General features: G+C 44.9%; 1 protein-coding gene and 1 pseudogene across 3 annotated transcripts in view; both read right to left on the bottom strand.

Annotated features, from left to right (window-relative positions):
* The window catches only part of LOC126929592 (chromatin remodeling regulator CECR2), a 196,124-nt gene that overhangs the window by 19,149 nt on the left and 150,377 nt on the right, over positions 1 to 26,598 (bottom strand). For 2 of the 3 annotated variants that reach the window (XM_050746032.1, XM_050746030.1), the window contains exons 8-9: positions 26,483 to 26,566; positions 12,931 to 13,084 (exon numbers count right to left, since the gene is read on the bottom strand). In XM_050746032.1, the coding sequence (XP_050601989.1) occupies positions 12,931 to 13,084; positions 26,483 to 26,566 (238 nt within the window). The remainder of the gene's footprint in view (positions 1 to 12,930; positions 13,085 to 26,482; positions 26,567 to 26,598) is intronic. The other variant, XM_050746031.1, reaches the window with a different exon arrangement.
* On the bottom strand, positions 17,740 to 22,506 carry LOC126929241 (dnaJ homolog subfamily A member 1-like; annotated as a pseudogene).

Here is a 26,598-nt window from a genome sequence, read left to right on the forward strand (position 1 = left end):
GTCTTATTAATGTTAATACAGTATTTCATGGTATGATTATTCCACACCTTAACAATCCATTATTCTCCTTGATTCCAATTTTAGAAGTTTGTAAACAATGTATCAACAAAGTTATTTTAAAACATGTCTTCTCAAGCATGTGTGTAAGGATTCTCTCAGATGTGAATCCAGCAGAATTACCAGATACAAGTAAAAAGTATATATGTAAACTTCATCAGGCACTGTCAAAGGGGTGTCTATCATTTCCAATGAGGTTACAGAATTTTTTAAAAAGTGCAGTCCAGGGCCAGGCGTGGTGGCTTATCGCTGTAATCCCAGCACTTTGGGAGGCCGAGGTGGGCAGATCACCTGAGGTCTGGAATCACCTGAGGTCTGGAGTTCGAGACCAGCCTGACCAACATGGAGAAACCCCATCTCTACTAAAAATACAAAATTAGCTGGGTATGGTGCCACACGCCTGTAAACTCAGCTACTCGGGAGGCTGAGGCAGGAGAATTACTTGAACCCAGGAAGCAGAAGCTGCAGTGAGCCGAGACTGTGCCATTGCACTCCAGCCTAGGGAACAAGAACGAAACTCCGTCTCAAAAAAAAAAAAAAAGTGCTGTCCAAAAGGCTGTAGGTTGTATTTATTTTTTCTTTCTTTCTTTTTTTTTTTTTTTTCTTTTTGAGATGGAGTCTCACTGTGTTGCCCAGGCTAAAGCACAGTGGTACGATCTTGGCTCAGTGCAACCTCCACCTCCAAGGTTCAGGGGATTCTCCTGCCCCAGCCTCCCGAGTAGTTCGGATTAAAGGTGTCTGCCACCATACCTGGCTAATTTTTTTTTGAGACAGAGTTTCGCTCTTGTTGCTCAGGCTGGAGTGCAATGGCGCAATCTTGGCTCACTGCAACCTCCGCCTCCTGGATTCAAGCGATTCTCCTGCCTCGGCTTCCCGAGTAGCTGGGATTACAGGCAGGCACCACCACGCCCGGCTAATTTTGTATTTTTAGTAGAGACGGGGTTTCACCATGTTGGCCAGACTGGTCTCAAACTCCTGACCTCAAGAGATCCACGTGCCTCAGTCTCCCAAAGTGCTGGGATTACAGGCGTGAGCCACTGCACCTGGCCTATATCTACTTTTTAAATAGCAATTTCATTTACCTCACATTCATTTAGTATGATAAAATGTTAGCCAAACTCACAGACGTTACATACACTTTTGAAATGTTTCCATGTGCATCTTCCTGAATAGAGTGATACTCAACATATTTTCACGTCTACTACTGGATAGTTAGTACTCTCTTCCGTGAATTTCCTGTTAATTTGTCTTTGTGCCTATTGATTATCAGAGTTCTTACTGATTTGGAGAAATGCTTTAAATAATGAGTAAGTCTTCGTTGGTAAGTGTTAAAATTATGTTGTTCTACTCTGTGACTTGTTGTTTTATTTTGTTAATGGTGTTTCTGCCACATGTACATTTAAAATAAATAACGCAATCAGGCCAGGCATGGTGGCTCACGCCTGTAATCCTAGCACTTTGGGAGGCCGAGGCGGGCAGATCACGAAGCCAGGATATTGAGATCATCCTGGCTAACACAGTGAAACCCCGTCTCTACTTAAAAAAAAAAAAAAAAAAAAAAAAAAAAAAATTAGCCAGGCGTGGTGGCGGGCACCTGTAGTCCCAGCTACTTAGGAGGCTGAGGCAGGATGGTATGAACCTGGGAGGCGGAGCTTGCAGTGAGTCAAGGTTGTGCCACTACACTCCAGCCTGGGCCACAGAGCAAGACTCCGTCTCAAAAAAATAAATACACAAAGTAATCAAATATGTCAATTCTCTCTCTTTCCTTATGGTTTTTGCTTTTTGTACTTAAAAATTGTTTTCTATCCCAGTATCTTTTTTTTTTTTTTTTTTTTTTTGAGACGGAGTCTCGCTCTGTTGCCCAGTCTGGAGTGCAGTGGCCGGATCTCAGCTCACTGCGAGCTCCGCCTCCCGGGTTTACGCCATTCTCCTGCCTCAGCCTCCCGAGTAAAGACAGTTATCTACAACTTCTTTAGAAAGGTTCTGGCCTTTAGTGTATCTGGAACTTATATAAGGAGTAGGGATTTAAACTTTTTCCCTATAAATGAACAAGTGTCCTGGTTCCTCCCTGAGAGACAGGGGTCTCGCTCTGTTGGGATCATAGCTCACTATAGCCTCGAACTCCTGTGCATAAGGGATCCTCCCACATCAGACTCCTGAGTGGCTGGGACTACAGGCACATACCACCACGCCTGGCGCTGTTTCTGAAAAACCCATATTCTCTCTCAAGGTCTGTTTCTGGTCTCATTGTCTATCTCTATGCCAACACCATTCTCTCTCAATCACTGCAGATTTGATCTCATTGTGTGGCATAATGATTGCCCCTATCGTATTGTTTTTGTAAGTTATCATGGCTATTCAAGGCCCTTTGCTCCGCCGGGCGCGGTAGCTCACATTTGTAATCCTAGCACTTCGGGAGGCCGAGGCGGGCAGATCACCTGAGGTCGGGAGTTCGAGACCAGCCTGACCAACATGGAGAAACCTGTTCTCTAATAAAAATACAAAATTAACGAGGGATGGTGGTGCATACATGTAATCCCAGGTACTCGGGAGCCTGAGGCAGGAGAATTGCTTGAACCCTGGAGGCGGAGGTTGCAGTCAGCCGAGATCGTGCCATTGCACTCCGGCCTGGGCAACAAGAGCAAAACTCCATCTCAAAAACAAACAAACAAACAAACAAACAAAAAAACCAGGCCCGTTGTTCTTTTATATGAATTTTAGGAACAGTGTGTCGAGATGCACAGATTCTTTTTTTTTTTTTAGGAGACAGAGCCTCACTCTATCACCCAGGCTGGAGTGCAGTGGTGTGATTTCAGCTCGCTGCAGCCTCTGCCTCTCGGGTTCAAGCAATTCTCGTGCCTCAGCCTCCCGGGTAACTGGGATTACAGGTATATGCCACCATGGCTGGGTAATTATTGTATTTTTAGTAGAGACAGGGTGTCGACATGTTGGCTAGGCTGATCTGGAACTCCTCAGCTCAAGTGATCCGCCCACCTCAGCCTCCCAAGGTGTTGGGATTACAGGTGTGCACCACCGTGCCCGGCTATCATAATTTTTTTTTTGCAATAGAATCTCACTCTGTTGTCTAGCCTGGAGTGCTGCGGCAGTGCAATCTTAGCCCACTGCAACCTCTGCCTCCTGGGTTCAGGCGATTCTTGTGCCTCAGCCTCCCGAGTAGCTAGCTGGGATTACAAAAGTGCACCAACATGTCCAGCTAATTTTTCTGTTTTTAGTAGAGATGGGGTTTCACCATGTTGGCCAGGATGGTCTTGATCTCCTGACCTTGTGATCTGCCCGCCTCGGCCTCCTAAAGTGCTGGGATTACAGGTGTGAGCCACCGCGCCTGGCCGGGTCATGCTATCTTTTAATAAAGTGTTCATGTTGATATTTACAGAATAATAATGAACGGCTGGGCACAATGGATCACCTGAGGTCAGGAGTTCAAGAACAGCCTGACCAACATGGTGAGACCTCGTCTCTACAAAAAATACAAAAAAATTTGCCAGGTGTGGTGGTACATGCCTGTAATCCCAGCTACTTGGGAAGCTGAGGCAGGAGAATTACTTGAACCCGGGAGGCGGAAGTTGCAGTGAGCTGAGATCGCACCACTGCAGTCCAGCCTGAGCAAGAGTGAGACTTGGTCTCCCCCACAAAAAAAAAAAAAAAAAAAAAAAAAAGGAATAATAATGAATATACCTACTTGGTGAATTTCTTAGCTATAGTAGTTTCCTGGGTGATTTTCTTGGAGTTTCAAGACACACACCACCCCAAATATGTATACATACCTATGTATTTTTCTTTGTAGACACTAAATCTTTACAATATAATATGAACTGGAAACGATAGAGGAAATCCTTGTGTTCATCCTGACTTTAAAGAGAATGCTTCTAATGTTTCCCCATTAAGTAGAAGGTCTGCCTAGATTATTAAGATATTGGCTGAGGAAGTTTCATTCTATTATTCTAAGTTTGCAGAAAACCCAAGAAAGGGCTGGAACTACTAGAAGCTGGAAATGCCACGGACTCTTACCTACAGCCTTCAGAGAGTGAAACCCTGTCAATACCTAGATTTTGGATTTCTAAGTCCCAGGACTATGAGAGAATAAATTTGCTATTTTATGCCACCTGGTTAATGTAGGTTGTTACGGTAGCCCTAAGAAACTAATATAAAATTCAAAATTCAACCCACTACCCATCACTTCCTTTTTTTGAGACAGGGTCTTGCTCTGTCACTCAGCCTGGAGTGCTGTGCGCAATCATGGCTCACTGCAGCCTTGACCTCCTGGGCTCAAGTGATCCTCCTACCTCAGCCTCCCGAGTAGCTGGACTACAGGCATGCACCACCATGCCCGGCTAACTTTTAAAATTTTCTGTAGAGATGGGGCCTCACTATGTTGCCCAGGCTGGTCTTGAACTCCAGGACTCAAGTGATTCTCCTGCCTTGGCTTCCCAAACTGCTGGGATTACAGGCATGAGCCACTGCACCTGGCCATCAATCCCATCATCTTCTGAATTCTGCTGTTGCTCCTACCTGCTATCATTATTAAGAACATCCTCTCAGGGTAATCTACCTTTTCCAAATTGGTTGTTTGATGGAACAGAATGTTCTATAATTCAGTTCCATAAGCCCACATGGAATTTATATCCAGTTTATATCTCTTCTTGCTTTCTGTATCTGAGGATCAGGGTTTTTCATCAAACCAAAAAACTACTCAATCATTGTTTCTGAATATTCTCTTGGCCTTACCGTACTGCTTCTTTCCTTCTAGAACTTACAGTGAACACATACAGGACCTTTCATGCTTTCTGCCACCTGCATCTGTTATGCAGCCTTTTCTGATAGTTGCAAATCCAATTTTCATGTTCTGCTTTGTGACACTGGGGCTGAGATCCTGCACACACAACTTCTCTCTTCTCTGCCGGCTGTATACTCTGCCAAACGGAGCATCAGCGGGACCATGGGAGGCAGGCTGAGGAGGACGACGATCTCCTTCCGTTTGTTTGCTGATGCCATTCAACCCATCCTGGGATGGACGGTCCTGCATCTGTGAAGCTGCACTTGGCAGCGACAGCCAGGTTCTTCTGGAGTTTGCCTGCCTTCACGAGTGCTAGCAGTGGGGCTGCAGCCCCCCACGTTTGACACTCCCACCTCCTCCGTCTGTGTCACCACGGGGATCTCTTTAACCTTTTTTTCGTTTTCTAACTCCCATTTAACCAGAGTCATGCGACGTTTTCTCTGCTGAAGTATCTAGTGTAGTTCTGGTTTTCAAGGCTGGACCCCAACTGATTAACTACAGGTTACTTCTTTCGTCATGGCCGGCTTCATCTCATTCCAGTTTCCCGGACATCACCCAAATGAGCATAGAGCTCAGTAGCATTAAGTGTGTAAGTAATGTGCCGCCATCACCACTGTCCATTTCTAGAATCTTTTCAGCACTCCAGTCTGTAACATTAAACACTAACTCCCCATTTCCGTCTCGCCTCAGCCTCTAGCACAAAACATTTGTCCATGTGTGTTCTGCTGGTATCATTTAGTGCAATACCTTCAAGGTTCATCCATGTTGTAGCATGTTTCAGAATTTCCTTCCCTCTTAAGGCTGAATAACACCCCACTCTGAGAGTATACTGCGTTCAGGTTCTCGTTTAATCCACTGGTGGACACTTGGTTGTTTCACTTTTTGCCTTCTGTTTTTTTTGGGGGGGGCAGGGAGGGGGGACAGAATCTTGCTCTGTCACCCAGGCTGTAGTGCAGTGGCATGATCTCAGCTCACTGCAGCCTCTGCCTCGCGGATTCAAGCAATTCTCCTGCCTCAGCCTCCCAAGTAGTTGTTGGGACTACAGATGTGCGCCACCAGGCCCGGCTAATTTTTTTTTTTTTTTGTATTTTTCGTAGAAACTGGGTTTCACCATGTTGGCCAGGATGGTCTCGATCTCCTGACCTCATGATCTGCCCGCCTCGGCCTCCCAAAGGGCTAGGATTACAGGCGTGAGCCACTGCGCCTGGGCTTGTTTTTGTTTTTTCTTAATCCACTTTCTTCCTTTCAAGTTTCTTTAAACAAATAAAAGCTCTGAGTCCTCTACTTGGAAGTATGCAGTCATGTGCCAGGCACGACACCACTGCACTCTAGCCTGGGCGACAGAGCAAGACTCCGTCTCAAAAAAAAAAAAAAAAAAAAAAAAAGTGATTAGTACCTAATTGATTATTTCTCTTTTTTTTTAATATTTGGAAGCTACTAAAAAGTCTGGAAAGGTTATTGTAAGTATCTTACGGCTTACAAAAATTTCTTCCATAAGAACTGTCATGGAAGACAGAGCGAGACTTTATCTCAAACAAACAAAATTATCATTTGTGACTTTAAATGTGTGTTAGAGACTGTCCTGTTTTCATTTAATCCTTCTAACAAGGTCTGCAGAGCCCATCTCGATGTGACCTGGGCTACCCGCTAGGCCTCATTCATGCCCAGCCAGCCTTCCTGTGCTTGCTCCACTCTGCTCCGCTCCGGGACTTCCAGCCAGCCTTCCTGTGCTTGCTCCGCTCTGCTCCGCTCCGGCCGCGCCGGGACTTCCAGCCAGCCTTCCTGTGCTTGCTTCCTCTGCTCCACCCGCATATCCCTGTCTTGGTGCCTCTGCTCTTGTCTGTACCGGCGCCTCCCTCTTCAGGCACTCACGGGTCAACCCCATTCACTTTATTTACATGTCAAATTTTCAGACAGGACTTTCTCTTTTGTTTGCGACAGGGTCTTGCTGTGTCACCCAGGCTCAGTTCAGTGGGGGAAATCAGGGCTCACTGCAGCCTCGACCTCCTGGGCTCAAGGGGTCCTCCCCCCAAAGCCTCCCAAGTAGCTGGTGGAGCCACCACGCCCAGCCATGTCACTCTTTACCTGTAAACCTGCCTAATTTTACTTCAGATCACTCACCACTATTATCCCACAATATTTGTCTACCCTCTACCTTCTTACCACTGGAATGAAAATACTACTACTGGCTGGGTGTGTGCTCACGCTTGTATTCCCAGCACTTTGGGAGGCTGAGACAGATGGGTCACTTGAGGCCAGGAATTCAAGACCAGCATGGCCAACACAGTGAAACCCCATCTCTACTAAAAATACAAAAATTAGCCGGGTGTGGTAGTGTACACCTGTAATCATAGCTACTCGGTAGCTACTTGGGAAGCTGAGGCACGATAATCACTTGAACCTGGGAAGCGGAGGTTGCAGTGAGCCGAGATCATGCCACTGCACTCTAGCCTGGGCAAAAGAGTGAGACAGTGTCTCAAAAAACAAAGAAAAAGCCAAAAAAAAAAAAAAAAAAAAAAAAAAAAGCAAGCCATACTTCCCTCCTGTGCTATCAAATACTAGATAGTATTCATTCGTAATAACCATTTTTTTTGTACCCATTAACCATCCTACCTCTCCCCAACCCTCCACTATCGTTCCCAGCCTCTGGTAACCAGGCTTTTACCCTCTATCTCCACGGGTTCAATTATTTTGATTTTTAGATCCCACAATTAAGTGAGAATATCCAATGTTTGTCTTTCTGTGCCTCACTTATTTCACTTAAAGTAATAACCTCCAGTTCTACCCATGTTGTTGCAAACGACTGAATCCATTTTTATGGTTGAACAGTACTCCCCTGTTATCAGTACCACATTTTCTTTATCCATTCATTTGCTGAGGGACACTTAGGTTGCTTCCAAATCTTGGCTATTGTGAACACAGTTGCAAAAAATACGGGAGTGCAGTTGTCTCTTCCATACATTGATTTCCTTTCTTCTGGGTGTATACCCAGCAGTGGGATTAACAGATTTTATGGTAGCTCTCTTTTTAGTTTTCTAAGGAACTTCTAAGCTGTTTTCCATAGTGGGAGACTAATTTATGTTCCTACCAACGGTGTATGAGGATTTCCTCTTCTCATCCTCACCAGTATTTGCCACTGCCTGTCCTTTGGATATAAACCATTTTAACTGTGAGATGATATCTCACAGTAGTTTTGATTTCCATTTCTCTGACGATCAATGATGCTGAGCACTTTTTCATAAGCTTGTGTGCTTTTTTTTTTGAGACAGAATCTTGCTCTATTGCCCAGGCTGGAGTGAAGTCTCGGCTTGATCTCGGCTCACTGCAACCTGGGCCTCTCAAGTTCAAGCGATTCTCCTGCCTCAGTCTCCTGAGTAGCTGGGATTACAGGCGTGTGCCACCACACCCAGCTAATTTTAGTATTTTTAGTAGAGGCAACGTTTTGCCATTGTTGGCCAGGTTGGTCTTGAACCCCTGACCTCAAGTGATTTGCCCGCCTCAGCCTCCCACAGTGCTGGGATTACAGGCATGAGCCACCACACCTGGCTTTTGAAAAAAAATTTTTGAGACAGGGCCTCGCTGTATTATTGCCCAGGATGGAGTGCAGTGGCATGATCTCGGCTCGCTGCAGCCTGTACCTCCCAGGCTCAAGCTATCCGCCCACCTCAGCTTCCCAAGTGGTTGGGACTATAGGTGCAAACAACCACGCTCGGCTAATTTTTGCATTTTTTTTTTTTTTTTTTTTTTTTTTTTTGAGACGGAGTCTTGCTCTGTCACCCAGGCTGGAGTGCAGTGGCCGGATCTCAGCTCACTGCAAGCTCCGCCTCCCGGGTTTACGCCATTCTCCTGCCTCAGCCTCCCGAGTAGCTGGGACTACAGGCGCCCGCCACCTCGCCCGGCAATTTTTTTGTATTTTTTAGTAGAGACGGGGTTTCACCGTGTTAGCCGGGATCGTCTCTCGATCTCCTGACCTCGTGATCCGCCCATCTCGGCCTCCCAAAGAATTTTTGCATTTTTTGTAGAGATGGGGTTTCACCATGTTGCTGAGGCTGGTCTTGAACTCCTGTGCTAAAACAATCTGCCAGCCTTGGCCTCCTGAAGTGCTGAGCTTACAAGCATGACTCAACACGCCTGGCCTTGTCTGCCATTTGTATGACTTCTTTTGAGAAATCTCTATTCAAATATTTTGCCCATTTTATTTTATTTTATTTTATTGGTATTACTTTTTTGAGATGGAGTCTCGCTGTGTTGCCCAGGCTCGAGTGCAGTGGTGCGATATCCGCTCATTGCAAGCTCCACCTCCTGGGTTCATGCCATTCTCCTGCCTCAGCCTCCCGAGTAGCTGGGACTACAGGCACCCGCCACCACAACCGGCTTTTTTTTTTTTTTTTTTTTTTTTTTTAATAGAGACAGGGTTTCACCATAGCCAGGATGGTCTCAATCTCCTGACCTTGTGATCTGCCCACCTCAGCCTCCCAAAGTGCTGGGATTACAGGCGTGAGCCACCGTGCCCGGCCTATTTTGCCCATTTTAATATCTGATTATTAGACTTTTTCCTAAGAGTTGTTTCAGCTCATTATATATTCTGGTTATTAATCCTTTGTCAATTGGGCAGTTTGCAAATGTTTTCTCCCATTCTGTGGGTTGTCTCTTTACTTTGCTGGTTGTTTCCTTTGCCGTGCAGAAGCTTTTTAACTTGATGTGATCCCATTGGTCCATTTTTGCTTTGGGTGCCTATGCTTGAAATCAGTGTCCTGGAGGGCTTCTCCAATGTTTTCTTCTTGTAGGAGGTTTCATAATTTGAGGTCTTAGATGTAATTCTTTTTTTTTTTTTTTTTTTTTTTGGAAATGGAGTCTCACTCTGTCACACAGGTTGGAGTGCAGTGATGCGATCTCAGTTCACTGCAACCTCTGCTGCCCGGGTTGAAGCGATTTTCCTGCCTCAGCCTCCTGAGTAGCTGAGATTACCAGCACCTGCCACTGCACTCGGCTAATTTTTGTATTTTTAGTAGAGACAGGGTTTCAACATCTTGGCCAGGCTGGCCTTGAACTCCTGACCTTGTAATCCACCCGCCTCGCCTTCCCAAAGTGCTGGGATTACAGGCGTAAGCCACCGCGCCCGGCCTTAGATATAATTCTTTAATCCACTTTGATTTTATTTCTGTATATGGCAAGAGACAGGGGTCTAGTTTCATTCTTGTGCTTATGGATATCCAGTTTCCCCAGCACCACTTGTAGAAGAGACTGTCTTTTCCCCAGTGTGTGTTCTTAGCACCTGTGTTGAAAAAGAGTTCGCTGTAGGTGTGTGGACTTGTTTCTGGATTCTCTATTCTGTTCCATTTGTCTATGTGTTTGTTTTTATGCCAGATCCATGTTGTTTTGGTCACCATAGCTCTGAAGTGTAATTCGAAGTCAGGTAATTCCTCCAGTTTTGTTCTTTTTGCTTAGGATAGCTTTGCCTATTCTGGGTCTTTTGTGGGCCCATATAAATTAAAGGATTTTTTTTCCTTTCTATTTTTTTGAAGAATGTCATTGGTATTTTGGTAGACATTGCATTGAATCTGTGGATTACTTTGAGTAGTATGGACATTTTAACGATACTGATTCTTGTAATCTATGAATGTAGAAAGCTTTCCAGTTTTTGGGTGTTCTTTTCAATTTCGTTCATCCATGTTTTACAGTTTTCATTATAGAGCTCTTTCACCACTTTGGTTAATTCCTAGGATTTAATTTTTTTTGTGACCACTGTAGATGCGACTACAATATAGGAATTATTAATCCTACAATATAGAAACTAAGCCATAAAAATGAGTTTTGGACCTGCCTATATAAATTAAAATGACAGGTGTACCCAGTAAAGACCCTATTAAATAAAAAACACAATTCCACTAAAAAATATAAACAAATTAAAGCCAGTTATTATGTCTTGAGGAATTTAAATGTGACACTGGAAACAGCCAATTACAGAAGATCTTACAAGTGAGATATACTACATAGTGTGATACAGGCTAAACCTGTAGATTATATGCACTAAGGGTTGTTTTTTTATTGAGACAGAGTCTTGCTCTGTCGCCCAGGCCAGAGTGCAGTAGCATGATCTCGGCTCACTGCAACCTCCACCTTCGGGGTTCAAGGAATTCTCCCACCTCATCCTCCTGAGTAGCTGGGATTACAGGCATGCACCACCACGTTTGGCCATGTTGGCCAGTCTGGTCTCGAACTCCTGACCTCAAGTGATCTGGCCACCTCGGCTTCCCACAGTGCTGGGATTATAGGCGTGAGCCATCGTGCCCAGCCATCATTTCTTTCTTTCTTTTTCCCTCCCTTTCTTTTCTTTTTTTTTTTTTTTAAGACGGAGTTTCACTCTTGTTGCCCAGGCTGGAGTACAATGGCATGATCTCGGCTCACTGCAACCTTTGCCTCCCAGGTTCAAGTGATTCTCCTGCCTAAGCCTCCTGAGTAGCTGGCATTACAGGCATGCACCACCACGCCTGGCTAATTTTTTGTATTTTTAGTAGAGATGGGGTTTCTCCATGTTGGTCAGGTTGGTTTTGAACTTCCGACTTCAGGTGATCCGCCCCCCTTGGCCTTCCGAAGTGCTGGGATTACAGGTGTGAGTCACTGCGCCTGTCCCATTATTTCTTTATTCATTCTAAAACCCTTAATGTGGTCAGGCACAGTGGCTCACGCCTGTAATCCAAGCACTTTGGGAGGCCGAGGCAGCAAGATCATTTGAGGTCAGGAGTTTGAGACCAGCCTGCCCAACATGGTAAAACCCCGTGTCTACTAAAAATACAAACATTAGCCAGGTGTGGTGGTGCACCGATAGTCCAATAGTCCAAGCTACTCGGGAGGCTGAGGCAGAGGATGCAGTAAGTGAAGACTGTGCCACTGCACTCCAGGTGGGCCACAGAGTGAGACAACGTATCAAAAAAAAAAAAAAAAAAAAAAAGAAGGCTGTGCACGATGGCTCAAACCTGTAATCCCAGCACTTTGGGAGGTCGAGGCAGGGGGATCAGGAGGTCAGGAGATTGAGTTCATCTTGGCGAACATGGTGAAACCCTGTCTCAACTAAAAATATACAAAATTAGCCAGGCGTGGTGGCGGGCGCCTGTAGTCCCAGCTACTCGGGAGGCTGAGGCAGGAGAATGGCGTAAACCCGGGAGGCGGAGCTTGCAGTGAGCTGAGATCGCGCCACTGCACTGTAGCCTGGGCGACAGAGCAAGACTCTGTCTCAAAAAAAAAAAAAAAAAAAAGATCTTGGTAGGAATGAGGTGCACATAACAGGTTAAGTAACTTTCTGTTACTTAATAAGTACATAAGCCCAGAATCTTTCAATTTTCTTAGCCAAAATTTACTGAAATTTTGCCCTGCAAAAACACTGTATTCAAACAGCCAAATCCATAGGCTATGCTGTTTTATTAAAAAATTAAAAATATTCAATACACTTATTTAAAAGGTAAATCTTGGACTATCTTAAATTATACCAAATGATCTGTTATCACATGATTTATCAGGTTGGGCTTATAAATACAATTGTTATCTAAGAAAACATCTAAAAACAGTTATTATCCTTTGTTTGCAAAACTCTAAACAGAAAAAAAGGCTAACTAGCCCAAGACCTAGAACTGGACCTGAGAAAACAGCTTTGTCCTAGTAATATTAATGGTAACATTTTAGAGGTGAACAGTGCCGTATCTAAAAATAAACAGAAAACTGAGACTTTTCTTAAACATACCTCATTTGTGTTCAAAATTATATCTGTGAAATCAGTTCTCATCAATACCTTAAATTTTCTTTTTCTATTTCACGTGTGGAACCCCGAGATCAGAAAAATAAGCAAGATTCTGAAAGACACACTAAGAATGACCAATACTAGTGCTTTAGAAGGAATGTAAAGCCAGTGGGGGTGGATACAGGTCAATGAACATGTCGGAATACAATGCACAAGATATTTAAATAGAAAGTGCCGGAAACAACTCGGATGCATAGCAGGACTTAGCTTGAGCTAGCTCCGGCTACAGGATGGCTGGTCCACAGACACGCACCTCTCCAGACCACGCGGTCACTGCACGTACCTTCCACTGCCTTGACCTTCTCCTCCAACTCGCGTTTCCTCTCTTCCTTCAGCATCTGCTCCTGCTCCTTCTTCTGCACTGCTAGAAGAATCTGACGCTCTTCTTCCTCCTCTTTGCGCTTTTGTTTTTCTATTCTGGTCAGCACAGGAGTCTCCTGTGAGGAGCCAATGAGCACATCCTGTCAGTACACAATCATGCAAGATAAGCTCTTTGCTCTCAGTTCATTGAATTCAATATTTTCTTTTCTTTTCTTCTTTTTTTTTTGAGACAGAGTCTCGCTCTGTCACCCAGGCTGGAGTGCAGTGGCCGGATCTCAGCTCACTGCAAGCTCCTCCTCTCGGGTTCACGCCATTCTCCTGCCTCAGCCTCCCGAGTAGCTGGGACTACAGGCACCCGCCACTTCGCCCGGCTAGTTTTTTGTATTTTTTAGTAGAGACAGGGTTTCACCGTGTTAGCCAGGATGGTCTCGATCTCCTGACCTCGTGATCTGCCCGCCTCGGCCTCCCAAAGTGCTGGGATTACAGGCTTGAGCCACCGCGCCCGGCGAATTCAATATTTTCAACAAATAATATTAGCTAGGTACTTTATATCATGAAAAGTTGATTTTGTATCTGGAGAATACATGTTTAGATATATATAAATGTTAAAACATAAGGGAGATTCAAAACAGGGTAAAAGTTTTGTGTCCAACAATTTATATAGTTTGTAGTATTTAGGAGACAATCTTATGGATAATTTACTGGAGAGAAGAGAAACTGGGGCAGTTCAGTGGCGCGATCTCGGCTCACTGCAAGCTCTGCCTCCCAGGTTCACGCCATTCTCCTGCCTCAGCCTCCTAAGTAGCTGGGACTACAGGCGCCTGCCATCGCGCCAGGCTAACTTTTCGTATTTTCACTTGAGATGGGGTTTCACCATGTTAGCCAGGTTGGTCTCAATCTCCAGACCTCATGATCCGCCTGACTCAGCCTCCCAAAGTGCTGGGATTACAGGTGTGAGCCACCGCATCCAGCCAATAAAGGAAAGTTTTAAAAAGTATACTAGGATGAAAGACAGTCATTCAACAAAACACAGTTCCTTTTTTTTTTTTTTTTTTTTTTTTTTTTGGAGATGGAGTCTCACTCTGTGAGAGTGGAGTGCAATGATATGATCTTGGTTCACTACAACCTCTGCCTCCCAGTTCAAGCAATTCTCTCGCCTCAGCCTCCCGAGTAACTGGAGTTACAGGTACCTGCCACGACGCCCAGCTAATTTTTGTATTTTCAGTAGAGATGGGGTTTCGCCATGTTGGTCAGGCTGGTCTCGAACTCCCGACCTCAGGTGATCTGCCTACCTCGGCCTCCCAAAGTGCTGGGATTACAGGTGTGACCCACCGCGCCCAGCCCTGTTTTCAATTTCTTTCCTCATCTTTTGTGTTAATGTGAAAGCTAAAACATTTTCCTTTTTAAAAATTATTTTTGAAGAGGTAGTAACTGATGCCTGCAATAGACTGTATGTGTAAGTTGCAGAGAGACAGAAAAATGAACCAGGTGTCAACCGAAGGAGAATTCACATTACTTTTTTTTTTTTTTTTTTTTTTTTTTTTTTTTTTTTTGAGACGGAGTCTCGCGCTGTCACCCAGGCTGGAGTGCAGTGGCCAGATCTCAGCTCACTGCAAGCTCCGCCTCCCGGGTTCACGCCATTCTCCTGCCTCAGCCTCCCGAGTAGCTGGGACGACAGGCGCCCGCCACCTCGCCCGGCTAGTTTTTTGTATTTTTTAGTAGAGACGGGGTTTCACTGTGTTAACCAGGATGGTCTCGATCTCCCGACCTCGTGATCCGCCCGTCTCGGCCTCCCAAAGTGCTGGGATTACAGGCTTGAGCCACCGCGCCCGGCCAACTCTTAAAGAAAAATACTAATTATCCCATTTTGAGTGAAACGTAATGAAAAGGTAAAGCTTTCTTTAACAGATCTTTTTAGTAGGGAGAAGACCTAAAGATCTGTATCAGATACATTTTCAAGAGTTTTACTTTTCTTTCTTTTTTTAAACAAAGATGGGAACTCGCTATGTTTCCCAGGTTGGTCTGGAACTCCTGGTCTCAAGCGATCCTCCCATCTTAGCCTCCTGAGTAGCAGGGATTCTAGGTGCAAGCCACTGCAACCAGCAAAAGCTTTATACCGTGGAAGTTGAACTAGTGGCTTTAATGTGGAGGAAAAAAGATGAATGCTGATAGTCACTTATGTAAATCACCATTCAAGATAGTCACTTATGTCTTACCATTTCAATGCCCAATGTGAGGGCACTGAAAATGCCTTTGATTAAAATTTTATATTATTTTCTTTATGGTGCTTTTTTCCCCCCTTGCTCCCTGTGGAGTTCACATTTTTATGGTTTTTAAAACCAGTTTAGGCTGGGTGTGGTTGGTGGCTCACATCTGTACTCCCAACACTACGGGAGGCCAATGCAGGAGGACTGCTTGCGCTCAGGAGTTCAAGACCAGATTGGGCAACGAAGTGAAACCCCATCACACCATCTCTACAGAAAAAAAAAAAAAAACAGGTAATTAATAAACAAATAAATTATCCAGGTGTGGCAGTGTACACCTGTAGTCCCATCTACATGGGTGGCTGAGGCGGGAGGATCTCTTGGGCCCAGGAGTTTCAGGCTGCAGTGAGCTGTCACTGTTCCACTACACTCCAACCTAGGGGATAGACCCTATCTCAAAAACACAGAACAAAACAAAACATTCTCATTTGACTCCAAATTTAGGGATGATCTTGCATAGATAGTAGGCTTTTTTAAATTTTTTTCTTGAGACGGAGTCTTGCTTTGTCACCAAGGCTGGAGTGCAATGGCATGATCTTGGCTTACTGCAGCCACGGGCTCCCAAGTTCAAGTGATTCTCCTGCCTCAGCCTCCAGAGTAGCTGAGATTACAGGTGTGTACCACCACGCCTGGCTAATTTTTCTATTTTTAGTAGAGACAGGGTTTCACCATGTGGACCAGGCTGGACTAGAACTCCTGACCTCAGGTGATCCGCCCACCTCAGCCTCCCAAAGTGCTGGGATTACAGGCGTGAGCCACGGCCCATGGCCCAGTTTAAATAGACTTCTCAATGTCATTTTTATCATTCAAAAATCTAGGAGCCTGACTTTAGAAGAGTTTACAGGTAAAAATCTGGAATGAACAGGAGGGATGAAAATAAAACATTAACTACATACATAACACTGTACCCATAAGGTGTCTTATTAAATAAAACCCGTAACATCTTTATCCTATAACCACAGCAGGCCAGTTTCAATACGGTGGATGGTGATTCTGAAAAGGGGATGCTGGCCGGGTGTGGTGGCTCAAGCCCGTAATCCCAGCACTTTGGGAGGCCGAGACGGGTGGATCACAAGGTCAGGAGATCGAGACCATCCTGGCTAACACGGTGAAACCCCGTCTCTACTAAAAAAAAATACAAAAAAACTAGCTGGGTGAGGTGACGGGCGCCTGTAGTCCCAGCTACTCGGAGAGGCAGGAGAATGGCGTGAACCCGGGAGGCGGAGCTTGCAGTGAGCTGAGATCTGGCCACTGCACTCCAGCCTGGGCGACAGAGCGAGACTCCGTCTCAAAAAAAAAAAAGAAAAGGGGATGCTACGGACACTTGGCAAGGACGACTGTCCTGAAGACTGCAACTCTGGCCACTGCTCCATGAATAAATGTCTGTCAAGCACCTTCCCTAAATTTTGCCATAATCCCTACTCTCACTTCCACCCCACTTCCCGGGGTTCTTAATTGTTCCAGCAACATCTTTAGCCAGCTGAGATATGATGAAACTGCAGTTAACAAAACAAAGTAAAACAAAACTATTTGCCTTTGCTCTTTTCAGATGTATACCGATGCCAAAAAAACACCGTAAGGTATCAGTTGACCAACATGGGCAGGGGAAAGAGAAGAGATATGAAAACTAAGCCTTGTCACTACAGTAACCAAAACAGCATGGTACTGAAACCAAAACAGGTATAGACCAATGGAACAGAACACAGGCCTCAGAAATAACACCACACATCTACAACCATCGGATCTTTGACAAACCTGACAAAAACCAGTAACGGGTAAAAGATTCCCTATTTAATAAATGGTGCTGGGAAAACTGGCTAGCCATATATAGAAAGCTGAAACTGGATCCCTTCCTTACACCTTATACAAAAATTAATTCAAGATGGATTAAAGACTTAAATGTTAGACCTAAAACCATAAAAACCCTAGAAGAAAACCTACGCAATACCATTTGGGACATAGGCATGGGCAAGGACTTCATGACTAAAACACCAAAAGCAATGGCAACAAAGCCAAAATAGACAAATGGGATCTAATTACACTAAAGAGCTTCTGCACAGCAAAAGAAACTGCCATCAGAGTGAACAGGCAACCTACAGAATGGGAGAGCATTTTTGCAATCTACCCATCTGACAAAGGGCTAATATCCACAATCTACAAAGAACTCAAACAAATTTACAAGAAAAAAACAGGCCGGGCGCGGTGGCTCAAGCCTGTAGTCCCAGCACTTTGGGAGGCCGAGGCGGGTGGATCACGAGGTCAGGAGATCGAGACCATCCTGGCTAACACGGTGAAACCCCGTCTCTACTAAAAATACAAAAAACTAGGCGGGCACCTGTAGTCCCGGATACTCGGAGGCTGAGGCAGGAGAATGGTGTAAACCCAGGAGGCGGAGCTTGCAGTGAGCCGAGATCGCGCCACTGCACTCCAGCCTGGGCGACACAGCGAGACTCCGTCTCAAAAAAAAAAAAAAAAAAAAGAAAAGAAAAGAAAAAACAACCCCATCAAAAAGTGGACGAAGGATATGAACAGACACTTCTCAAAAGTAGACATCTATGCAGCCAACAGACACATGAAAAAATGCTCATCATCACTGGTCATCAGAGAAATGCAAATCAAAACAATGAGATACCATCTCACACCAGTTAGAATGGTGATCATTAAAAAGTCAGGAAACAACAGGTGCTGGAGAGGATGTGGGGAGATAGGAACACTTCTACACTGTTGGTGGGGCTGTAAACTAGTTCAACCATTGTGGAAAACCATGTGGCGATTCCTCAAGGATCTAGAACTAGAAATACCATTTGACCCAGCCATCCCAGTACTGGGTATATACCCAAAGGATTATAAATCATGCTGCTATAAAGACACACGCACACGTATGTTTACTGTGGCGCTATTCACAATAGCAAAGACTTGGAACAAACCCAGATGTCCATCAATGATCGACTAGAATAAGAAAATGTGGCACATATACATCATGGAATACTATGCAGCCATAAAAAAAGGATGAGTTCATGTCCTTTGCAGGGACATGAATGAAGCTGGAAACCATCATTCTCAGCAAACTATCACATGACAGAAAACGAACATTGCATGTCCTCACTCATAGGTGGGAACTGAACAATGAGAACACTGGGACACAGGGTGGGGAACATCACACACCGGGGCCTGTTGGGGGTTGGGAGACTGGGAGAGGGTTAGCATTAGGAGAAAATACCTAATGTAAATGACGAGTTGATGGGTGCAGCAAACCAACATGGCACATATACGTATACCTATGGAACAAACCTGCACGTTCTGCACATGTACCCTAGAACTTAAAGAATAAATCCTACTTACAATAATAAAAAAAGAAAACTGAGCCTTGTCAAAGGGAAGATTTCATTAAAAGAGAACTGTGATGCTTTCTATATGTCAGACCCCAAAATGAGAGGGAAACAGGTATATATATATCAAACATGAAATTTATTTACAGAATTACATATGTGTATTCTGGCCACTCTCCCCTGCAACAAAGACAGTAGGTGTAAACCTGTGAAATATTATTCTTTCATCAGTAGAGGGTACATTAAGTAGGATCCAACATTTTAATAAGGGCTGAGCAAATGCAAGCCAATTACTTATGAAATTGTAATGCTGATCACTCAAGACTTGATAATCTGGCCGGGCACAGTGGCTCACACCTGTAATCTCAGCACTTTGGGAGGCCAAGGCGGGCGGATCATGAGGTCAAGAGATTGAGACCATCCTGGCAAACATGGCGAAACTCTGTCTCTACTAAAAATAGAAAAAGTAGCTAGGCATGGTGGTACGCGCCTGTAGTCGCAGCTACTCGAGAGGCTGAGGCAGGAGAATCACTTGAACCTGGGAGGTGGAGGTTGCAGAGAACCGAGATTGCGCCATTGCACTCGATCCAGCCTGGTAACAGAGTAAGATTTCGTCTCAAAAAAAAGAAAAAGAGTTGATAATCTAAATAACCACAGGAAGTGTGTTAAGTCAGTGGAGGGAGAGAAAGAGAAAAAAGTCAAAAGCCAATAACCTAAATCTTACGAATATAGAATTCTTTTATGTAATGAGTATGACTTATTATTAATATGTAATATCTTACAATCAGTTAATAGTGCTCCCTTCAAACAAATGGAACACGAACACAAAACTCACAAACAGTATATAAAGCACACGAGTGGCCGGGCACGGTGGCTCATGCCTGTAATCCCAGCACTTCGGGAGGCCGAGACGGGCGGTTCACGAGGTCAGGAGATCCAGATCATCCTGGCTAACATGGTGAAACCCCGTCTCTACTAACAATACAAAAAATTAGCCAGGCGTGGTGGCGGCCCCTGTAGTCCCAGCTACTCAGGAGGCTGAGGCAATGGTGCCATCTCAGCTCACTGCAACCTCCACCTCCCGGGTTCAAGCTATTCCCCTGCCTCAGCCTCCCCAGTAGCTGGGATTACAGGCACCTGCCACCATGCCTAGCTAATTTTGTATTTTTCATAGAGATGGGGTTTTGCTATGTTGGTCAGGCTGGTCTTGAACTCCTGACCTCAGGTGAACTGCCCGCCTTGGCCTCCCAAAGTGCTGGGATTACAGGCGTGAGCCACTGTGCGCAGCTGATCTGGCTGCTTTTTGCTTTTTTGTTTTGAGACAGAGTCTCGCTCTGTCGCCTAGGCTGGAGTGTAGTGGCGTGATCTCGGCTCACTGCAACCTCTGCCTCCCGAGTAGCTGAGATTACAGGCGCCTGCCACCATGCCTGGTTAATTTTTGTATTTTTAGTAGAGCTGAGGTTTCACCATCTTGGCCAGGCTGGTCTCGAACTCCTCACCTCGTGATCCACCCGTCTTGATCTCCCAAAGTGCTGGGATTACAGGCGTGAGCCACCACGCCCGGCCAAGATCTAGTTGTTTTTATTAAAGTGTGTGGCACATCCCCCGTCACACATGCACACTCGTGCTTTCTGTCTCCGTCTCTCCTGCTCCGCCGTGCTAAGATGTGCTTCCTTTCCCCTCGCCTTCTGCCACGATTGTAAGTTTCCTGAGGCTCCCCAGTCATCCTTTCTATAAAGCCTGTGGAACTGTGAGTCAATTAAACCTCTTTTCTTCATAAATCCCAGTCTCAGGTAGCTCTTTATAGCAGTGTGAGCACAGACGAATACAGGTATGATTTCTATCACTGATACCACACGTTAAGTTATATATTACGCCATCTTCGAGTAACACTTGAAGCCATACAGTAAATGCAGAGGCATCACAATGAATCCCAGTTAATACAAATAACTATATAGACCAACACTTCTCTACAAATTTAGTTTGGCCTTTTTTCTAATAGCCGGTTAAATACAGTTTTAATTTCGTACGTTAACAGTGAAGGTTCATACACTGAAGCCAGTAGGTATACCTAGCATTGCTTTTCAGCCTAAACTTTTCCACGTACACAGCTGAAATCAGTTACAAGACTTGGCCTTAAAATGCTAGGAGAGCTTCTTAGTTTTTACAGGTATTAAATTTTGTCTTGCACGCCGAAGTCATCGTACATACAGGGCAATGTCAGAGCTTTTATCATCACGTTTGTTCTTCATTTACCTTTAAAACACTTCTCTAGCTGAATATTTAAAACAACAGGAAGCAGCGAGCATATTATAGTTACAGGTCTTCACTCAGTCACTGTTGCAGATAAAATACCAGCAGTGAGTGTTACTCACAGGCCCAGTTAAGGGCTTTGACGCTGACCGCGTCTTCTGGGAGACGGTGTTCACTGCACTCATATGCTTCTCCGTTGTAATGCTGCCATCTTTGCTGATCTGCCTCAAAGCTCACCAATTTTTTTTTTTTTGAGGCGGAGTCTCGCTCTGTAGCCCAGGCTGGAGTGCAGTGGCGCGATCTCCACTCACTGCAAGCTCCGCCTCCTGGGTTCACGCCGTTCTCCTGCCTCAGCCTCCCGTGTAGCTGGGACTATAGGCGCCTGCCACCACGCCCTCCCGTGTAGCTGGGACTACAGGCGCCAGCCACCACGCCCGGCTAATTTTTGTATTTTTTAGTAGAGACGGAGGTTCACCGTGTTAGCCAGGATGGTTTCGATCTCCTAACCTTGTGATCCGCCCGTCTCGGCCTCCCAAAGTGCTGGGATTACAGGCGTGGCCACCGCGCCCGGCCAGCCCACCAGTTGTTTTTGATCATCCCATCAGTCTCTTCTACTTCCTTCCTACCCGGTAGAAGTTTTTCCAGCAAAGAGAGTTTATCAGGAGAGAGAGCCACTCTGAGGAGCGTTTACATAAATTCCGTGATTAGGTGACATACGGTGTGTAGTAAATTGACATTCTTTCATTTAGCGCACACTTGATATCCCCGTGCTTGACATTCTGACCTGGATGAGAGGTCATGACCATGGTTCAGTCTTTGAAAGCAGATGTTAGCATCTGCGAGTCACACAGTGTTTCAGCCAGCTGTATGTCTGCACACAGGAAAAGGTCTTCGCCCTGTCGAGTAAAAACACCATGGTCGTTCTGTTCTACCCGAGTGATCATGTTTCCTGGCTCCAGTTCTGGTTCTTGGTATCCTTCACCACTGAATGTTATCTTCTGGCCATCTTTCATGCCTTTGTCAATAGGGACTTCTAGAATCTTCTTCTCTGCAACTATCTTCCTTCCATTGCAGCTTTTACGTCTATCTTTAGGACTGATGATTCCCCGTGGCCTTGGCACTCCATGCACACAGACTGAATTTGCTGTATGTATGTCCATATATGTATCTATATTTTGACCAATCCTGGTTATCTGTCCCTCTCCTTCTCTTTGGACCATAAGCTCCTGAGTAGTGACTTCCAGAGCCAGGTAACATACAAATTCAAGTGAAAAGACCTTTACACGAAGAAGTCACGTACACATGTAATATAGGAAGGTATTCCTTAGGTATGTCCAACAGGCTCACAGTTTAGACCATTTGACTTATGCCCCAAAGTAACTGTAATTTAAGGTTGGTAGTACAGCAAATTATGAATAGCTTTTATTGTATGTTTTAAAATCTCATCACATGTTCACATGCTTAAATTTGGATATCAGAATTTAAACAATTCTTGAAATGTATGAATGTCTCCTTAATAAACTGATTACAAAGTATCTCAAAAAAAGGAGCACATGGGTCACAGAATAATGCTCAATATGATCCGTTTTGTAATAAATGCATAGAGGAAAAGCCTGAAGCAAATACATAAAAATGTAAATAATAATGATTCCTGAGTTGTGGGATTACCAGGTCTTTTACAGTTTTCGACATGTAGTCTCCACATTTTCTATAGACACGGTCGGCAGGTGGGAGCCTGCACCGGCCACGCCCAGCTGTGGCTCCTGCCCTTGCCAATGCCATCTGTCCGTCTAGTTATTGCTCCACCTGTCTCAGACTGCTTTCTCCAGAATCTGCCCCTCCTCCAGCACGGCCCTGAACTTGCAAACGCCTCCTGCTTTAGCTGGATCCTGTCTCACATTTCTCTGGGCCTTTTTTCTTGCAGCATGGGTTACCATTGTAGCAATTTCCCATCTGATGTGAATTCTCAACAATTACAATTTTACCTCAATGACATTACACACATCTGAGACCAAAAAAAAAAAAATTCTATGTTATGCACCACTAGTCTGTTTTAAAATTCCCGTGCTAATTTTCAGCCCTAGGTCGATGCAAGGTAAAGCAAAGTCTTGATGAAACACCACTAAAAAACAGGACTCACTTTTGGTAGCGTTTTAACTATTAAAGAACCGGTACAACCAAATGAATGACAACCGACCAAGCAAAAGTAAACCTGCACTGTTGGGAACAGGCCCCCCAGAATCTGGCCATAAACTGGCCCCAAAACTGGCCATAAACAAAATCTCTACAGCACTGTGACATGTTCCTGATGGCCATGACGCCCATGCTGGAAGGTTGTGGGTTTACCGGAATGAGGGCAAGGAACACCTGGCCCACCCAGGGTGGAAAACTGCTTAAAGGCTTCTTAAACCACAAACAATAGCATGAGCGATCTGTGCCTTAAGGACATGCTCCTGCTGCATACCTAGTCCTTCAATTCGGCCCATCCCTTTGTTTCCCAAAAGGGATACTTTTAGTTAATTTAATATCTATAGAAACAATGCTAATGACTGGCTTGCTGTTAATAAATGCGTGGGTAAATCTCTGTTCGGGGCTCTCAGCTCTGAAGACTGTGAGACCCCTGATTTCCCACGTCACACCTCTATATTTCTGTGTGTGTGCCTTTAATTCCTCTAGCACCGCTGGGCTAGGGTCTCCCCGACCCAGCTGGTCTCGGCACTGCACAGTTAAAAAAATGTGATACTGTCTTATGCTGTAATTTTTTTCTTTAAAAGGTGAGGTCAGTTGCAAATGGGATAGGAGCTGGTGTATGAATGCTTTACAAATAAGAGGCCTGCTAGAATCAAGGGGGTTTTTAATGAGAAGCTAATGAGAAACACCACTTTAAAATCCAGTAAAGGACAATTCACCAGAACCCCTGGTTTTAGCAATGCCCAGTATGCTGTGCCCTTACACGCTTCCCTCTCTGAGGGCAGGTATCAGACTTGCTAGCACCCTTGCTCCTGTCAGCAGCGCATGTGAGACTGCCACCCAACACACGGTTCCCTAGCAACAGCAATAACCAAAGTCTCTGGACAAAAGTAACCACTGCCTCCCGAATCCTAGAGTTCAGTGAGACGGTCTCTCCTCACTGGTATTTTCCCCAGAAGTCACAACTAAAAGTCTTTTTTCAGGCAGTCATAAGTTTGGACTGCTGAGTGACCAATATAGGCCAGAAACCCGGCCTCCGTGCTCAAAAAGTCATGTCACCATTAAGGGTTTCTCCAGGATACCGGGGACCACAACAGGTATTTTACAGTCTCTGTAATACTGTGGTTTCTTTTTGTTCAAACTAAAGAGCAGAATAAAAGAAAGCTCAAACACTGCCAAGAATAAAAGAAGAAATTTTAGTGTTTCATGCTGAAGTTTTGCTGGGAGCAATGAAGGGCCTTGCAGTCTATTCAGCCAGCCATGCAATCTGAAGAGGAAGTTATGGTCCAGGAATGCTCAGGGCAGTGAACGGTCAACAGAAATGGGAGCTTTCAAGGAGGTGTTAACTGTCAAGGTAATAAAGACAGCAGAGAGATCCCAACAAGGCCAGGCTAGAAAACCATTTGAGAACATGGCTGAATACCAGGGACCAAAGGCCATTCCGAAATTAGTGACTACTAGGAGGAAAAGGATACTGGAGAAGAGAGGTCAGTCATTAATAGAAGTGCCAACCCCCAGGTAATTAAACATTGGGCAAGACACATCTCTGAGTTAAAAAGAGACAGAGGTTGGCTGGGCGTGGTGGCTCACGTCTGTAATCCCAGCACTTTGGGAGGCTGAGGCAGGCGGATCACGAGGTCAGGAGATTGAGACCATCCTGGCTAACATAGTGAAACCCTGTCTCTACTAAAAATACAAAAAAATAGCCGGGTGTGGTGGTGGGTGCCTGTAGTCCCAGCTACTCAGGAGGCTGAGGCAGGAGAATGGCGTGGACCCGGGAGGCGGAGCTTGCAGTGAGCTGAGATCATGCCACTGTACTCCAGCCTGGGCGACAGAGCGGGACTCTGTCTCAAGAAAGAAAAAAAAAAAAAAAAAAAAAAAAAAGGCGGAGGTGAAATCAAAATACACTGAAGCAAATACAAATTTATAAATCAGCTTTCCCTTTTCAGGGCTCAAGGCAGAGTGTGTTTAGTTACTGACAAGATCTCAGCAATAGACCATCGTGTCATCACTTAAATTTAAGAGCCATGAAAATGTTACTGAAAGGAAAAAGGAAGGCTTCGTAACGTAACAATTCAAAGACATGGTCCAGAGTAAAACTACTGTCCCTTAACTCAAAACTGTCTAGGATCACTGAACTGTTTAAATATTTGACGAAAGAGTGCCCAAAGGAGACAAACAGTTAAAAAGTGCTGACCCTTCCTACAGTGTGATGTGGATGAAGTAATTTAACTACTTTTTTTTTCAGAGGTGGGGTCTTGCTATGTTGCCCAGGCTGGTCTCAAACTCCTAGACTCAAGTAAATCTCCTGCTTCAGGATCCTGAGCTACATCACAAGACGAAAATGCCAAAACACAGTCAGCTCCAGAATGCTGCTTGGACAACTCCTTTATTAGTAATTAGTGGTTGCACCAAACATTCTTTCTTCACCTAATATTGTACCTCAAACTCCCACATGGTGCCCTTTCTCTCATGTGACCTAAACATTTCCCTGCCCTCCCATTTATGTCCTCTTTTGCTTCGTGTCTTAGAAGAAATATGATCACCTACACTCCACAGCAAGGCCTTGATATCTAAGAATCTCATTTCACCACAGATCAGCCAGATCCATGCTCTCGTTCCTGGACACTTTTCAGGTCCATGCTATGTCTCCAATTAGAAACAAAACAACAAACTTGCCACAGACTCTCACTTTCTTTCTTTCTTTTTTTTTTTTGAGTTTCACTCTGTTGCCCAGGCTGGAGTACAGTGGTGTGATCTCAGCTCACTGCAACCTCCACCTCCCGGGTTCAAGCAATTCTCCTGCCTCAGCCTCCCGAGTAGCTGGGATTACAGGTGCACGCCACCACGTCCAGTTAATTTTTGTATTTTTAGTAGAGATGGGGTTTCACTATGTTGGCCAGGCTGGTCTTGAACTCGTGAGTACAAGCAATCCACCTGCCTTGGCCTCTCAAAGTGGTTCGATTACAGGCATTAGCTACCGTGTCTGACTCTAATATATACTGTTTTTTGACCACATTACATAATTTCTTGTCTCTGTGCTTTTGTTTCTACTACTCCTGTAGTGTGGGATGCCTTCTGCTCCACCTCTCCCACCCTCTTTACTCCCCCTCTGTCAATCCCAGCCATCTCAGGATGCAGGTCGAGTATGGCTCTGCCTACTCAAATTCTCCTTTCATTGCCCAGCTCTAAATCCTCCCATCTTTGCATTTGTGAACTGCTCCTATACATGTACCTATTGCAGCAGGTGTGGACATGCCTACTACCCCAGGAGATTGTCAGAACCAGAGTGTAGCCTCATGTCTTCTAATTCTTTATCTTTCTAGAAATGCATCCTAAGCGTAAGAATGCTAAACAAACATCTGGGGTTTAGGGAAAAAAAATGAAGGAAAATAAAAAGGCAAGAATGGAAGTACATGAAAAGGATGTGTCTCTTTCATCAGGAAAGCTCCTCCTCGCTACTCTCTCACACACTCACCTCTTGCTTGATGGGTTTGATGGACAGGTGGTCAGACATCCACCTAGGATGCAACTCTGCCTTTGTGCGCTGTGGACGTTTTCCCTATAGTTAGAAGTGAAGAAGAGAAAGGAAAC

The sequence above is a fragment of the Macaca thibetana genome, chromosome 10, assembly GCF_024542745.1.
Source record: "Macaca thibetana thibetana isolate TM-01 chromosome 10, ASM2454274v1, whole genome shotgun sequence".
In the NCBI taxonomy this organism is placed as follows: Eukaryota; Metazoa; Chordata; class Mammalia; order Primates; family Cercopithecidae; genus Macaca; species Macaca thibetana.